The sequence below is a fragment of the Mytilus californianus genome, unplaced genomic scaffold (assembly GCF_021869535.1).
Source record: "Mytilus californianus isolate M0D057914Y unplaced genomic scaffold, xbMytCali1.0.p SCAF_4, whole genome shotgun sequence".
Taxonomy (NCBI): Eukaryota; Metazoa; Mollusca; class Bivalvia; order Mytilida; family Mytilidae; genus Mytilus; species Mytilus californianus.
This window is the reverse complement of record NW_026262690.1, coordinates 87,651,832-87,669,855: the sequence shown is the minus strand read 5'-3', so window position 1 is coordinate 87,669,855 and position 18,024 is coordinate 87,651,832. Positions and strand designations below refer to the sequence as shown.

General features: G+C 31.9%; 1 protein-coding gene across 3 annotated transcripts in view; it reads right to left on the bottom strand.

Moving 5' to 3' along the window:
* The window catches only part of LOC127738844 (ficolin-2-like), a 34,616-nt gene extending 29,843 nt beyond the window's left edge, over positions 1 to 4,773 (bottom strand). The window contains exons 1-2 of one of the 3 annotated variants that reach the window (XM_052250246.1): positions 4,419 to 4,773; positions 2,268 to 2,357 (exon numbers count right to left, since the gene is read on the bottom strand). In XM_052250246.1, the coding sequence (XP_052106206.1) occupies positions 2,268 to 2,357; positions 4,419 to 4,701 (373 nt within the window). In that variant the 5' untranslated portion in view covers positions 4,702 to 4,773. The remainder of the gene's footprint in view (positions 1 to 2,267; positions 2,358 to 4,418) is intronic. The other 2 variants (XM_052250245.1, XM_052250244.1) reach the window with 2 other exon arrangements.
* Between the last annotated feature and the right edge of the window lie 13,251 nt (positions 4,774 to 18,024).

Here is an 18,024-nt window from a genome sequence, read left to right as displayed (position 1 = left end):
TTGGGATTGACTCACAGAAGTAAGAAGTCAATTATTCCGAATGATCTGTAAAAAAGGGCAACATAAACGATATCGCAGAGACCATACACAATCTTGATTTAGAAGATCGATCAATATTAATGAACAGCAGATTTTATAAGTGTAAAATAAATTTGAGAATGGAAATGGGGAATGTGTCAAAGAGACAACAACCTCACCATTGAGCAGACAACAGCGGAAGGCCACCAATGGGTCTTCAATGCAGCGAGAAACTCCCGCACCCGGAGGCGTCCTTCAGCTGGCCCCTAAACAAATATGTATTGTCAACTAATGTAATAATGTAAGATAGAATGAAGAACAATGTATCTAGGTCAGACAAATTACAAGTTGTAGTATTGACAATTTGTTGGAATGCATACGATGTATTTGCTAATGGAACATTCAGGTGTTTGCTTTCATATTGATTATTTCTTATTTTATTCTTTCAAAAAAACAGCATTCAATCGTATCGTGTAAAGGTAAAATAATACTTTATCTAAGAACTGGCACAATCGTGTACTAAATTTTTGGCACACATGATACAAGATATTTTAAAAATCAGTGACGCAAATGTATTATATGCGCATATTAGTTGTTGCGCAAAAAGATACATTTTTTGGCACCAAGGGATATCTCCCCCATGAGCATACCATTATTATGATATCAATTTTATAAATGTAAATATTAATTGTGGAATTAATCATTTGTTGAAATGCACCTTTAATTACATAATATAAAAGATATCTATAGGTTGCACTTTGTAAATACAGCTGTTTCACAATCCACGCCTCTTTTGGGGAGATATTTAGTATTCATAGATATTTTGTTTTGTTTACGTACTGGTTCCCAGATATGATCTCTTTGTTTCATCCCATAGAGACATAACTTGGGAATGTTACCAGTATAAATACACATGGATAGCGGCGAAATTGAGTTCTAAAGAGGACCAAAAGTGATGGCAGGGGGAGTACAGAATTTTAGTATAAGTTTAAACTCTTAGAAGTTCGGGCATATAAATGTTGAAAATATGCCACACAGTCCTATATTTTGACCTTTGAAAAAAATTGTAGCACAAATGAACTTTCCATTCTAGAATATAATTTTTACGAAACTTCATAGTAAAAGTGGCACAGTTTTAGCCGTAAAAGGAGTTCCTATAGAAAATTGCATTGTCTATATTTCGGAAGTGCAACCTATTACATGTATAATGTAAACAAATATCAAGATGAGAGGAGACTACTACTATCCGAAGAATTTGTTTTAAATTTTGTAGTTTTTATTTAAATTTATACACATTCACACAATTCTTTTCTTCTTTTAATTTTGTTTAGCTCTTTGACTGAACGGTTGGAGACTGATTTGAACGGAGAAAAAACATTTACAATCACAATGTTAAATAGGCATATGCAATTTTGTTACCTAATTATTAGTTATCGGTTATATACTGGATATTCGATCAGTAAAATAACAAAAATACCGAACTCCGAGGAAAATTCAAAACGGAAAGTCCCTAATCAAATTTCAAAATCAAAAGCTCAAACACATCAAACGAATTGATAACAACTGTCATATTCCTGACTTGGTACAGTGACTCATTGACTGAACTGATAATAATACTCATATTTTTTGTAATTTACTGGTAAGGTGTTTTGCATTGTTTAATGCCGATTGGTGAAATGCAGTGACTTGCATTTGTGCTCTCCTGTCTTTACTGGATAGTTCAGTTGTCTCATGAACAATCAGCTAATGTAGCACGATCATATCTTTATTTCAAATTTTAAACATGATTACTGCTTTATGTAAGAAGTTCCGTTTGTTCTTACTCAAAGGGTAAACAAACTTAGATTATCGAAAATAATCTACTGGCTGTAGATACTTGCATAATTTCATAGAAAGCCTATAAATTGCAAAATTACGCACCTGTTACCTTAAGTATTGTATGTTTGAGGCTATAATTTTGATTGTAATTATCAAAAAAATTCAACAATTACCTTATTTTTCACGCGTACAACTTCGATTATAACTTTTTTTCAAATGAATTGTGTCATTCCAAATTTGTTGAAAACCCAAAAAATGTCGTAGAATATACCTGCAAAAATAGTTCCAATCATTAAAATTTGGAATAATTTGGGTTTTTTTTAAAGTTTGAAAAAAAATAATGTCCAGAGAAAAAAAAAATGTCCAACAAAAAATTAATGGTTGGTGCCTAAGCAATTACCGTAAATAAGAAATAAAATTAATGCAGTTACCTTCAGATATAGCATCAGTCGAATTCTGTTTCATATCATCAAAATAGTCTTTAATTTCCTTTTTAATGTTTTCTTCCGCAGTTCTACTGGCTGTGAATAAAGGCAACAGTAGTATATCGTGTCCAATAGTCATAAATCGATTGAACGAAAACAAATCCGGGTCACAAAACAAAACCGAGGGACGTTTATTTTAGCACAGGTAAATTTCTAAAAATAGAATATAAAATTGGGATTGAGTTTGTAATGGTGGTATTTTGTGTATTTGCTTACCATTACAAACATATTAATATAGAATTGTATTGATAATGGTGTATTTATTTGTATTTTCAAACCATGTCGGTTTTTCTTCTAAATCAAAACTGTATAAAAACAATTAAATCCTGTGTATATAGTTGATTTAAACTAAAAATCACATACATGTAAATGAATTAGCTGATTAATTATCTTAACTTTTACATTCATATAGAAAATAAAAATAGAATTCAAACCACAAACGATAAGACATAACACAATATCCAATTAGACTTACAAAAGCAACATCATAACTGAATACATGAATGTAGGATATATAAATACCGAGACATGTCTAATAGCAATGCGAATTTATACTCGGCAACACAGTAATATTCGGGAATAGGTCACGTTCGGTACTTAGCAGACCAGACGACTTAGATGTTAACCACAATCTAAGACGTGATATAAAGTTCGTTAGTTAGTTTAGACACAGATAAATCGTATAGATCAACCAATTCGTGATGGTGTCCATATAATTTACGCAGTGTCATTTTTAATCTTTCCTCCTCATAACTCTGTTGGAGCAGTTTCTGCGTAAGGAGCACACTCCTGTATATGAATTCCGTATAGTGTGAACGTGCACGAGCATAACGTATCAACTGAGATATGTAAACACCATACGATGGGCAGAGGGTTTATAACTGTTGAGAAAAGGAAAATTGATAAATGGGGAGTTGAAATCGTCACTTTTGACATAAATTTTAGTGTGAAGTCGTCCATCTGTGTCAATATTCAGGAAAATATCAAGGTATGAATCAATCCTTCTAGTATCAGAAGTATCCTTAATTTCAAGTTCACTTGGATATATGAGATGTAAATACTGACTAAAATATGTTCAAAAAAAAATTCAGCTTCATACGAGTACAAAAACAAATCGGCCAGTAGGGGTGCACAATTAGTACCCATTGGAATACCGACTGTCTGTTGAAATATCAATCCTCCTAACTCAACAAATATTTAGTCGATCAAAGTCCAGCATTTTGATATTATCATCTTCAGTGTATTTTCTGATAGAATCAGTGTGGTTTTTCACAAAATAAGAATTATTATAACCCAAAACAAGAAATTTATATCTACGATTCCTATTTTTATAGAAAAAGCTCTGTTTGAATAGTAGTGTAAAGCAAAAAAATAAAAAGTTTTAATGTTGCTGCAAAATTGCAGAGATTGTGGTCTACGATTTAGCAGTAGATCTTTAGAATTTTTAAGAATCCACATCTGATTGACACTACTGGTTGATTATATCTCGTCACATTATTTTGAAGATTTTTTTTCACTGTACAAAGAATAGTAGTCAGCACTTTAGAAAGATGTTTAGTCGAACATCTTGATGATCCAGCTATGTTCCGTTCTTTATAAGGAGTTTTGTGAAGTTGTGGTATCAAGTATATTGACGGTAGATTTTCTTCGTTTTCTTTGATGTTTATACCAAAAGAAAGGACAGATTTGTGATTTTGTAAAATTTTATACTTTCTAAATGATGTTAAAGAATATGTAGGATTACCAGTTTTGCTGTTTATTCCAAGCTCTTTTGTGAGACATTCCAAGTTATGGTATTTACATATGAAGACAATATTATTGGAGTGTAAATTCTTCCTAAATTCCATAGAAAGCCTATAAAATCGCAAAATTACGTACCTGTTACCTTAAATATTGTATGTTTTTAGGTTTTGATTTTGATTGTGATTACAAGATTAATTCAAAACATACCTTATTTTTCAAGCATTTGTATTTGGAATAAAGTAAAAAGTGAAAAAAAAAATTTGTCCAGAAAACTAAAAACAATGTCCTAACAAGAAATGAATGGTTGGTGCTTAAGCAATTACCGTATATACGAAATATAATAAATGCAGTTACCTTCAGAAATAGCATCAGTGGAATTCTGTTTCATATCATCAAAATAGTCTTTAATTTCCCTCTTGATGTTCAACGTTAAATTTCCTTTCATATTTTCGAATGCGACTGATATATATTCCTTGATGCGCTTGTTTACTTTTGTCATGTCAAACATTGCAAGCAAAGGGACATTTTGATTATCGACCACAGGGGTTTCTATCATATCATCTCTGGTAGTGGTTGATTTGACTCCTGCAAGTAGTACGAAACAAATTAATCCTATAAAAAGCAAACACATTTCCATTTTCAGTAAACTGACTGTCAACTATGTTAGCCAATGTTTTCTCTGACTTTGAATAAGATGTTCTGATTCTTTTAGAAAAACTTTTAGATGAGTAAACAATACCCTACGACGTTATGAAATAAGAAACATAATTTAATTTTTGTTTGTGATCTCTCTGGAAAATAACAAGAACTCCGGTACTTATATTCCCTTTGACGTTTAAAGATTAAACATTATACAAAATATACCTCTTACTGATAAAACGCATTATCAAAATATTAACATATCATATATATATATATATATATCAAAGATTCATGGCGTTTTACTAGTAATATTATCTAACAAAATGGTAATTGGTGAAAATAAATTGAAAATAATAAAATAAATAAGATAGTTATAAAAGTCTATTATCACTAAATTATAAATGCAGTGCTTCTGTTAAATCTCGTTTTAATTATATGTAGATAATACTTGTTATACTAGCAGAACTACGGCGACGTACTTAAGTACTTTTCTACCTTTATCTCTATATTTTAAAACAGTATCGTGTGAACCACATTTTGGTTTAACGTGAGGTATACTGTTATCATGGTTATTGTTTGCCTAGAGTATTTTCTAATATTTTCCTCGATATGATGCTCTCTTTAAAAAAGATTTTTCTCTTGCTAATGGTCTATTGATCATTACGCCTTCAGTAGTATTATGAGCAACACCTAATATTCTGATTAAACATGAAAACGTCATTCAATTCTCTTTATGAGACCCGCTAGTTTTACGCATAATACTACTGCTGTATCATATTTGTTTTGTTTTTTTCCTTTTTGTTTGTTTTGTACATTAATCGGGCCATCGGTTTTCTCGTTTGAATTGTAAAAAACATTTTGTAATGTCGAGGACTTTTTAGCTAACAACTATTGGGTTTGGCATATATACCGGTTAAATCTTTATAAAGGAACTGCAAACCAATCAGTAAATGTACCCAACCTAATAGGTACTGTATTAACATACATTTACGGTTGTTTTCCATTCGTATGATGTGTCTGAGCTTTTGATTCTGCCATTTGATAAAGAACTTTCTGTTCTGAGTTTTCCTTGGAGTTCGGTATTTTGTCACCTTATTTTTTATACGATTTATATTCCATTTGTTCGTTTGTTTATTTCTAATATTAGTTAATCAACATTTATTATATGGAGTTATTTTTTCGGTACTCAATATAAATGCCATAAATGACTCTAACATACACATGTAACGTTAGACAACCACTGACCATTTTCATGCACATTAAATGTGGAAGGGTTGAACATTTGTTTACATTTCGATCCTCCCTGTTTAATTGCGATCAAACAAATAATATATATCTTGAAATCAAATTGTAATGGATAATAACTGCAATTAATTCGAAACAAATTATCAATTAAACAAGAAAGATCTTTAAACTTCATTAATCACTAAAAGCAATGAAGCACCATATCTATTCAGGAATTTTTTTATGATTTTTTATCGTCACATCCCCTCCGAGATCTACCGAGATGAAATTTGCGCGTGTGTGACCTCAGTGTTCTGCTTGGTAGTGCAGGTTTCAACTGTGCTCATGACCTTCTCTTGTATCTCACTAACCTGGTAACAGTATAACTAGTATAATTACTATGATTGAAATATATCATTGATAAACATTCTTAAGATTGAAATATGGCATACATAAGTAATATAGATATATATATATTTTCGATATATATTAAAATATTTTCTTCTTTGCATAAGACATTATGAAATCTCGTATTAAGGGACGTTGTACACAAACAACAAATACATATTTGTTGTTTGTGTACAACGTCCCTAAATATCCCGTTGGTTATCATTATTCTTCTCCATACGTTTTATATGTGGTGGGTCGGATGTCGGGAGAATCATATTAGATAAACTTGAGATTTTCGGGGAAAAGTGACAATCAAAAGGTCCTCCGGTGTTAAGAATATCTGATATTGTATTTTTAAAACGTTCAATGACAAACATAGTATGCATATTAATAACGAAAACTTTTTAACAATAGAATTTAATTAGTTTAAAATTAAATTCGTTTATTGAATTAGCAAATACTTGTACTGACAGGCTTTGCAAATCGAGTCGTCTTTTCTTGTTATTGTTATTCTTATTCGAGCATGTGAGAGTTTGCCGTAAAAATTTGTGCACTTTAACAGTTCACATTTGTTTAGAACCAAGCTACGAAGACGTTGGAAAATTTAGAAAAAAGAAAAAAGAAAGATAAGTATAGTATGAATTTAGTTCAAGGGAATAAATATTTTTGCTTGAATTCGGATACAATTATTTGTTTGTTTTGTTTTTGATAAATGTTTAATTTACTTCATTTCATAGAATTCAACTTGCAGCCACTTGGTAATGCAAAAAATAAAGAAAAATTAAAATGAATAAACTTAAATGTATTTAATACCACGTTTTATTTTGTCTTTGATGTATAATTACTACGAACTTAATAATACGTGAGTACCTGTTAAGTAAAAGATGTGTGTGTGTGTGTGTGCGTTTATATATGCCACATAAAATAATACAGGGTTCAAATTTATCCATACAGACTTCAATTTTGAGGCGTTTGAACACTAGTATCGATAATTTGGTATAATTTAAAATTATTAATTTGATGGATATTAGTTGAGGTTTATGAACCTTTTGCTCGTCTATGAATTACGGAATTCTCATACTGTTATATAGTTTCAAAACAGCAAATATACTTAGTGATGTGCCATTTTGTACATATATCCGAAGGAGATGTCTTTTACAGCAGTAATATTTATTATTTCGTTACACTTTGTGGAAAGAAGATTTGTAGCAAATCAGGTCAAACCGTCTGCGGAGTGTTTAAGGACTTTATTACACACACTTTTTTATTATAACATGTTAAACATTTATTTACGCTTGAGTGTCCCTGTTGTGCTAGCATTTATGGTTTGAAAGTCACGAGGAAGTTTAATTTCCAAAAGACATCATGATGGTCCCTGAAGACGAGAGCACCCAAAAAGGTGTACTTAAATAGGTACATTCTTTTACTTATTTTAACTATTATCATTATTTAAAACCTTTGATGGAATTCATTACTACATGTGGCACTGCATGCAGTACTCCCCTATCTATTAAGTATGTTATCATTAACTATAAGCGTACGAGGAGACAGAATGTGGATTTTATATACACATTTCCGTATGTTTACATTGAAACATCAAAAGGAACATAATCCTATTTGTTTGTTTGGTCTGCTGCTCCCCTATTTTTTACATTGTTACCTATTATGTATGTTTGTTTTGTTCTCGCATCCTTGTCAATATAATGGAATGTTATGCCACTGTCATGCAAGTGGAAGGTTAAGCTAGCTCTAAAACCAGATTTAATCCACCAATTTCTACATAAGAAAATGCCTGTACCAAGTCTGGAATATGACAGTTGTTATCCATTCGTTTGATGTGAGCTTCTGACTTTGCCATTTGATAAGGGACTTTCCGTTTTGATTTTTCCTAAAGTGTTCTCTTTACCAAAAACGTTTCTTTGCCAGGTAATATTTATGAAAACAAAATTCAAATTTTATTTAATCTTTTTGTTAAGAGATCAGCACGATAACGATAAGAATCGAGAAGCTTTGCTGGATACCTATCTATAAAGTCGTCATTTCAAAAAGAGTGCAAAATTATTTGAAAGACATTTTTTGTTATCATCATGATTGTAATAGTGTTGTCAAATTAAAGATTTTTACCTAACCGGTTACTTGGATACGTTTTCGACCGATTAACCTGTTAACCGGTATGAAATAAACTCTTCATAGATACCTGGATTAAACATTTGTACGCCAGATGCGCGTTTCGTCTACAAAAGATTCATCAATGACGCTCGAATTTAAAAAAGTTAAAAAAAAAAAAAAGCCAGTAGAAATACTTGTCCCTTTCTTCGTCTTGCGACATGCAGTTAATACCTTCATAAGTAGGATGTTTTGTTGACTGTGTGAGATGTGTTTATTCGCAGGCACGACGGGTCAGAACGGGACATTAAATCTGATGTCTCGTGTAGAGAAAGTGTCGATCTTTTCGCACGTTGATAACCCTTAGCAATTCTTCGATGGGTCCTCTTGCAAGGCTTGATTTCCGTGCCTATAAAATATACCCTTATTGCCCAGTAGCGTTCATAATGTCCAAACTTCCTTTCCGGATGACTCCTATTGCAGGAGATGCCTTTAAAAGTAAGTGTTAACAAGTAAATTAACAAAAATAACGAATTCCAAGAAAATTAAAAACACAAAGTCCTTTATAAAAAGGCAAAATCAAAGGCTGAAATATATCAAACGAATAGAAAACAACTGTCATCGTCCTGACTTGGTACAGGCATTTCCTTATGTAGAAAATGGTGGATTAAATTTAATTGTAATTGTCATGGGTGGAAAGTAAAATTTGGATCTCAATCGAAGGGAGCATAATCTCAAATTTTACTTACGTATTGCAATAAACAAAGTGTAATTGTTCCTCGGATTCGGATCCCTCTGCCGATTTCAAATCGGGAAACCCAATATGTATATAAAACGTGGCAGACTATAGTTCGTACACAATATAATTCATTTCTTAAAGATTTCATCGTAATAAAGTGGTCAAAAACTATATTAACAGTAAAGATTCATCAAAGTTCTTGAACCAAAATTAAATCATGATTGAATAAATCAAAACACAAACAAAAAGCAAATACTATCAACATTAACCAGAGCACGTGTATTATCCCATTTGTAATTATAACCGAAAGGATTATGGATATTTGCTTCAAAATAATGTTATGATGTGGATTAATTTTATTTGACAATATTATGCATGCATAACTATTTTTATAAATCCTGCGTTTAAATACAGAAATGAAGAAAAGAATCATGTCAACAGATCTGTTATGTCGGACAAAAGATAAACACTGAATATGTTTTTGTTCAAAGCTCTCATTCTTACTAAAATCCCGTTATACCAGTCAGACTTTCAGATTTTATCATATTTGTTCCGTCAATGGCACTTTGATAATTGAGTGGTTGTCATTTCTTTCTTTATATCATATTTGTTTTTCGTTTATTGTTTTGTACATAAATCAGGGCGTTAGTTTTCTCGTTTGAATTGTTTTACATTGTCATTTCGGAGTCTTTTATGGCTTACAACGCGGTATGGCTTTGTGGTGATGAAAGCCGCACAGTGACAAATAACTGTTTACTTTTATGTCATTTTGGTCTCTGGTGGAGATTTGTCTCATTGGCAATCATACCACATCTTCTTATTTTCATGTAATATACGACTGAGTTTAGTATGAAAGAGTTGTGGAACTTTTGAAATTTCGAAATAAAAAAGAAGACGTTTACCTGCTACAAATGTATTCATGATAAATGAAATACACGTAAGATCAAAAGAAGTTTAAAAAAATACATAGAAATTAACTACAAAACGTTTGATTTATATCATTTCCATTACAAGACAAAACTCTTTTAATGTACGCTCCGTTTGACGTCATTTACGCGTTATGTGGATAATTGGATCCCTGTATAATTGATTTGAGAGTGAAGTTTACTAAATGTACTGCCGTAGACTGTATACCGATCAAACGCACAAGTAAGACAATATTACAAAGTCTGAAACCAAAATACTTCAACAGAAATATAACGATTCGGATCCCTCCGCCATTTTGGAATCGAGACACCCAGTGTACATATGCAACGTTTTAACGAAAAATTAATCGTGACTGAATAAATCAAAACACCAAAAACAGAAAGCGAATACTATAAATCAACATAAACCAGAGCACGTCGCCCGCATCATTTTTAGTATCATATTTTTAATTATAACCTATAGGATTATGGATATTTGCTACAGAATAATATAATTCTTTATTGCGAAACAAACAAAAACCAATTTTGGTTATAGCAAATACAGAGACAAAACAAACATAATATAAGGATGTTGAATAATTTTATTTGACAATATTAACCTTTTAAATACGCAAATGTAGAAAAGAATCATTCCAACAGATCTTTAATGTCGGACAAAAGATAAACACTAAATATGTTTTTGTTCTAAGCTCTCCATTGCTCTCGTTCTTACCAAAATCAATGTACTCCAGTTAGACTCTCAGATTTAAGCGTATTTTGTCCGTCATGGCACTGTGATAACAGTGATGAAAAGAATTGTGCAGCCACGTAACAAACTGTTGGTACATTTAAAGACTTGATAGCGATATTTTTTTTTTAATTTCTATTTTTTTTTGGGGAGGGGACATATCCCAGTAAGAACTCTCGAGACTGAAAGACGAAGAATTACAAAAGAATGACCATAGGATTTATTAATACAAGGCAACGTAAGATTGGTACGTTGGTACGTTGATACTGAGATTTTGAGATTCAGACTTAATGCGAACTGATGGATATTCCTAAATGATGGAGGTTTCAAAAAAGCTTACGTTTATTTAAAAGTAAAGTAATGAATCAGCAAGATTATAGACTAAAAAAATGTGTACCTTTTCTCTAGCCACGTTTTCTACAAAGATTACTAGTTTAGTTGTCGTTCAGGGTTTCAAACGGTTGATGCAATCTTTTGGTCGCCATTTAATATAATGCATCGGAAACTTATTAAGGATATTTAATATCCAAAATTTTTATTCATCATTATAATAATATTTTTTTATAATTTTCCTCACTTTTGGGTGCATTTGTGCACGTTTAATGAATAACAAAGACAGTTAGACAAGTTGGATCTGTTCACACAATTCGTATTTCATGAATAAACAGGTACGCTTATGACCATATGTTTCGAGAGCCATCTATGGAACGCCACAGCTGTCTTATTATTACTTGATGATAGTTTGTCTTTACATAATATGGTTTTGACATTACGTAATGATGTTTTGATATAACTCAATATGGAATAGTCATTACATAATGATATTTCGATATTACATGATTTGGTTTCGTATTGACTTGATATAGTTTTGTCATTACTTAATATGTTTCTGTCATTACTCGATGTGGTTTCACCATTATTTGATGTGGTTATGTCATTAGGCAATGTGGTTTTAACATTTCTTGATGTGTATGTGACATAACGTAATGTAGTTGTTTCATAACATAATGTGGTTTTGTTATTTCGTAATAATGATTTGTCAATTCTTTAAATGGCTTTAACATTACGTAATGATGTTTCAAAATTTGACGATTTTACACTACATAATGTGTTTGTTTCAGTATTTGATGTGGTCATGTCATTCTTTGATGTGGTTATCCCATTACTACTACGAGGTAAAACCACGTGACCATTTTGAAAAAAATATGTTTTATTTTTAGACCGATTTCCATATGTCGTTTGTGTAATGCGCTTTGGATGAGGGACGCTATTCATTAAGTTAAAGTTCAAATTAAAGTTCAAGTTGTTGTTCATAGTTATTTAGTATGAAAAATGGGAACGACAGACAAAATTAAGAAAAAAAGTACTAAAACATTCACAGTAGTTCGGACATAAGGGGGATATCCCAAAACCACTTGCCGGTTTTTCCTTAGTGCTAAGCAATAAAGCATCAATTCTATAAAATAAGAATTCTCCAGGTTTTTTTTTAGTGTGTATGTTCATTTGAACATATGAATATTAAACTTTTTTTTATTAATTGCAGTTTCTGATATACCACGCACTAATTGAAAAAAAAAACTTTTTGAAATATCTGTTTCACAGGTGACGACGAATAGGTTCCAGTTGTCGTAACCACAATCCCGTCATCTTTTCCTCGAATGTTAACTTCCAAAACAAAACAAATCTCTGGGTTTGTACTTTCACGAATTTCACGCGTGACGGGTGCCACAAGTTAAAAATATAAGCAGAATCCGCTTACCCTTCCAAAGCACCCGAGATCACGCTGATGGATTTATGTTACCCAGTCATACTGATCTATTTGATTGAGCCAATCAAAACTGTCTTTACGTTTTTTCTTATGCTGTGATATGAAACACTAGGTTAGGATAGGGATTAGCGCTTACATACTTGTTAAACTCCGCCACGTGCACTTTTTTAAATGTCTGCCCCAAGTCAGGAACCTGTAGTTCAATGGTTGTCGTTGTTTCATGTGTGCCATATTTGTTTTTATACGCCCGTCAAAAGTTTGACGGGACGTATTATGGTATACAAATGTCGTCTGTCCGTCTGTCCGTCTGTCCGTCTGTCTGTCCGGCGTAAACATGTCGCACCGTTACTTGAGAACGACTTATCCAAATTTCATAAAACTTAACATAGTTGTTTCTAATGATGGTCAAACGATCTGTATACTTTTTTTTGAAAATAAGATTAAAACTTTTTGAGTTACGGGACTAAAACAGGTGTATGTATTTTTTCACATGTCGCGCGGTATCTCAAAAACAATTTATGATTATTGCTTAAAACTTTACACACTTCTTAGTTATATTAATCTTAAGATCTGTATTCTTTTTGGTTTTGATTCAAAATTTTATTTTAGAGATATTGAGTTGTTTTTTTTTTAAAAGAGGGGGTTTTCGCAAGTCGCGCCGTATGTCAGAAACTATTTATGATTATTGCATAAAAATTCACACACAAGACGACGGGCGTATCATGCGCTAATGCGGCAGCTGTTTATTCTTAGATTTTTTAGCTATAAACTAGACCATTAGTTTTCTCGTTTGAATTCTTTCACATATTCACGTGGTGGTCTTTTGTAGCCGACTATACGGTGTGTTGAAGGCTGTACAGTTGCCTATGATTGCTTGCATCCACTGCGTTTAAACTATGGTGGATAATTTGCTCATTGGCAATCACACTACATCTAACTTTATTTCAATTTCTATGTTGTGTTTTGTATGCTGTAAAAGTGTTTATCTTTTGTACGCATACCTACCCCTGAACCCTCTTTTTTGGAAGCTCGAGCAAAAGCCCTTGATCCACGATGAAAAAAATAGAACTCATAATAGATAACTCGAATTTCAACTCTTAATCTTAATCTAAATGGTCCGAGTACACAGTTATTTCGTAGTGCATTTCTTTTAGACAATAAATGAAAATTAAAAAAATCCCACCTGCGCTTTCTCAATAATATTTTTACAGTGTGTTGTACTACTTTTGGGACAAATTATATCAAAATTATAGAAAACTTCATCGGCTCTAACTCAAAATATGGACAATTTCATGTTAAGGGGGTCTTCAAATCTTTTGACAGCTTCCGAAGTGCTAATTTTTAACATTTTTCAGCTGGACCAAATCACTACTTTACTTTAAAATTCATGACCCAAATTTTTTTACAGTGTCATTTTACCCCCTACTTACTATTTGAGTCATAAAACATGGAGAAATAAATTTGGAAGGGGTATAAAAAAAATCGACAAGTAACACACTGTCCACACTAGGGACTATATTCGTGGACAACGAAAATCAAAGGACGATAACTGTGTACCCGGACCTAATAGGGTAGAAAAAATTGACCAATCTTAATGAAACTTGGTATGACCAAAGCTTATTAAATTATAAGACTGCCTACAAAGTTTCATGGCAATAGGATATATATTATAGACAATATGACTAATTCTATATTCAACTTTGCGTGTTAAATTTAGACGTTAAAATTGAAAATTTTCAACTATCAACATTTGGGGCTTAAAAAATTAAAATATTGCAAAAAAATACTTTTGAAATGCCTTAATATATAAAATATTATGTATTAAAAGCAACAGAGTACTCATTTGATTTATCAGACTTATCATAATTATTAAAAAGTCAAATTTATATGAGCCTGTGGCTAAAAATGGAGGTTTTCCAATGAAGGGGGAGCCTTACATGAAGATGTAATATTTTCCAGCAATTTTAAATTTGTAAAGCTTTTTGGTTATAAATAATCCTTACATATGTATTTAATGTACTTTAAATGGAAAGAAAACTTACAAATAACATATCACATTAGTTTAAAAGGGTCTTAGGCCAAGTAAGACTGAAAATAATTTAGGGTCAATTTAGGCCGTATCACATTTTTACATTTACAAATGCATATTGAAGCTATAGGAAATAAAATTTTGTGTCTTTTCTATCATTTCTATACTCAGGTGACATGATAAAATAAATCTGAGCACAAAAAGACTCTTGCATTCAACTTTTTTTGCAGACAGTATGGTCTGATACAAAGATTTTTCACTTTTTAGTGAAAAACATGCATGCAATTTTAGTCTCAACAGGCTTATATTTGAACCACTTGCTATCCTACAGAAGAAAAGAAAGATATTGTGTGGCATAAAACAGATACAAAAGACATTGTTAAGTGCTTTTTATACAAATTTAGTGAGGTCTTCATAATAGACTTCAACTTTTATGTTCCAAGCTCCTCACATTTAACTTGATCCAAACAGGGCGTTAGACGAGGATCATAGATACAACACATTTTGCACATATTGTCCGAGATAATCTTCTTTTCTGTAGATTCAGAGTTCACAAATGAGTAATACAACTGGATTGAAGCATAGAAACACAAATATTGACACATAAAAACCTGTCAGATAGAAAGTCAGAATGCCACTTATGCATCAAAATTGAAAAAGCTATGAAATGCTTATTTTGACCATAAAATGCCAAAATTGGTTATTTTTGCAGAAATTCTATCAAATAAAAGTTTAAATCCTTCAGTTTTATGCTATTTGATAAATTGACACCATCAAATCATTCAGGGAAGTTGCCAAAGTACAGATTCTATATTTCCTGATTTCACCTCTTAGGTCCGAGTACACAGTTATTTCGTAGTGCATTTCTTTTAGACAATAAATGAAAATTAAAAAAATCCCACCTGCGCTTTCTCAATAATATTTTTACAGTGTGTTGTACTACTTTTGGGACAAATTATATCAAAATTATAGAAAACTTCATCGGCTCTAACTCAAAATATGGACAATTTCATGTTAAGGGGGTCTTCAAATCTTTTGACAGCTTCCGAAGTGCTAATTTTTAACATTTTTCAGCTGGACCAAATCACTACTTTACTTTAAAATTCATGACCCAAATTTTTTTACAGTGTCATTTTACCCCCCTACTTACTATTTGAGTCATAAAACATGGAGAAATAAATTTGGAAGGGGTATAAAAAAAATCGACAAGTAACACACTGTCCACACTAGGGACTATATTCGTGGACAACGAAAATCAAAGGACGATAACTGTGTACCCGGACCAAATGAGACTCAAATAAGGGTTTACCTCGAACTCTACGCCAAAAGGTGACTCAAATTTAAAGTTGAAGTCCAATTGTAATTCGGAACTCTATTTTTAAATGTGACTCAAACTCAAAGTTCAACTCGAAATTTGGTATGTGGTTGAGAGTTGTCTCATTGGCAATCATACCACATTTCTTTATTTCTATATAAGGTTTTTTTAATGCATTAAATATTATTGAATTAAACTGTTTTGACATGATCAATTTGTAAACCTCCATGAATTGTTATAAAACTTGTATAGGAGTTATTCTTCAAGATCAAGATAAAAACATCTACAGAAAGACATGTTTTCCTCCGTTAAGTGTACGGTTAATTTAGTCAGTCAACATTTAATTTACGCTTTTACACTGACAGCAGAATTATCCGGCGAGACACAGGGTAAATAAGAATCTTTACTTTATTTATTAATTTACAGCTTCCATTTGAGAACTAAGGAAAAAACGGCAGGACCAAATGCTTTGGGATATGTCCGAATTACTGTTAATTTTCTAGTACTTTTTTTCTTATTTTTGTCTGTCGTTCTGAACTTTAATTTGAACTTTAACTTAATGGATAGCGGTACTCATCCAAAGCGCATTACACAAACGACATATGGAAATCGGTCTAAAAATAGAACATATTTTTTGCAAAATGGTCACGTGGTTTTACCTCGTAGTAGTAATGGGACAACCACATCAAAGAATGACATGACCACATCAAATACTGAAACAAACACATTAAAATCGTCAAATTTTGAAACATCATTACGTAATGTTAAAGCCATTTAAAGAATTGGCAAATCATCATTACGAAATAACAAAACCACATCATGTAATGAAACAACTACATTACGTCAAGTCACATACACATCCAGTAATGTTAAAACCACTTTGCCTAATATCACAACCACATTAAATAATGGTGAAACCACATCGAGTAATGACAAAACCATATTAAGTAATGACAAAACTATATCAAGTCAATACGAAACCATATCAAGTAATATCGAAATATCATTAAGTAATAACTTTTCCATATTGAGTTATATCAAAACATCATTATGTAACACAATTGTGTTCCATACGTTAATCATCAGGAAGTAACTAAATACAGCAAATCCGAAACGATTACATGTAACCTTTAGACACTTAATAACAATCTGTACGAATATTATAGACATATATCCTGCAGCCAATAAATGACCATGTCTACTGTGAAATAACATGTATCCGTCAGGGGTTAATTGCATAGTTTGACAATTAACCACAGACTAGTATTACTCCACAACCAGACTACTACGTAACCGGCCTACAGCTATGGACCGTTTGTATGGACCACTGAACTATATACGATCCAGCTTTGGACTCGAACGGAGATAGATTGGTACATATAGATTCGCACAGATAGATTCAGATAGGAGATTCCGCCAAGGTCTCCCCCCTCGTGGGTAGGCTGGAACTCATGCACCTAATATCCGAATGTACTCCATCAGGACTGAACAGTTATACCACTATACGATCACGTGTCCGTTTGACGATATGAACATTCGAACAATTCAACTTTAAAGACAGTTTGTGAACATTCGAACATTTGAACTTTAGAATCAGTCTTAACTTTGTAATTACATAATAAAAATTATTTATCCACTTACTGACTTCGTTACAATTACGTAATGTCAAAATCATATTATGTAAAGACAAACTATCATCAAGTAATAACAGAACAACATAACGTAATATCAGAGTTCCACATACGACAGCTGTGGAGTTCCATAGCCATCAATATAAAATAATATTAACGTTGCCAATTTTTCTTCACATGATACGCGTTTTGACATTAAATGTTTCTTCAGTGATACACCAGGCAATAATATTTAAAAAAAAACAAACTTATATAAACGTTTAGGAGCTGTCAAACCAAAAAGGAGTTAAAGCAAAGCCAAATCCGCGAAAGATACCAGCTGTGTTTAAGTGATACATATTCTTTGTATAGATTTGCTTAATAAAGGCAACAGTAGTATACCGGTGTTCAAAAGTCATAAATCGATTGAGAGAAAACAAATCAGGGTTACAAACAAAAACCGATTGAAACACATCAACTATAA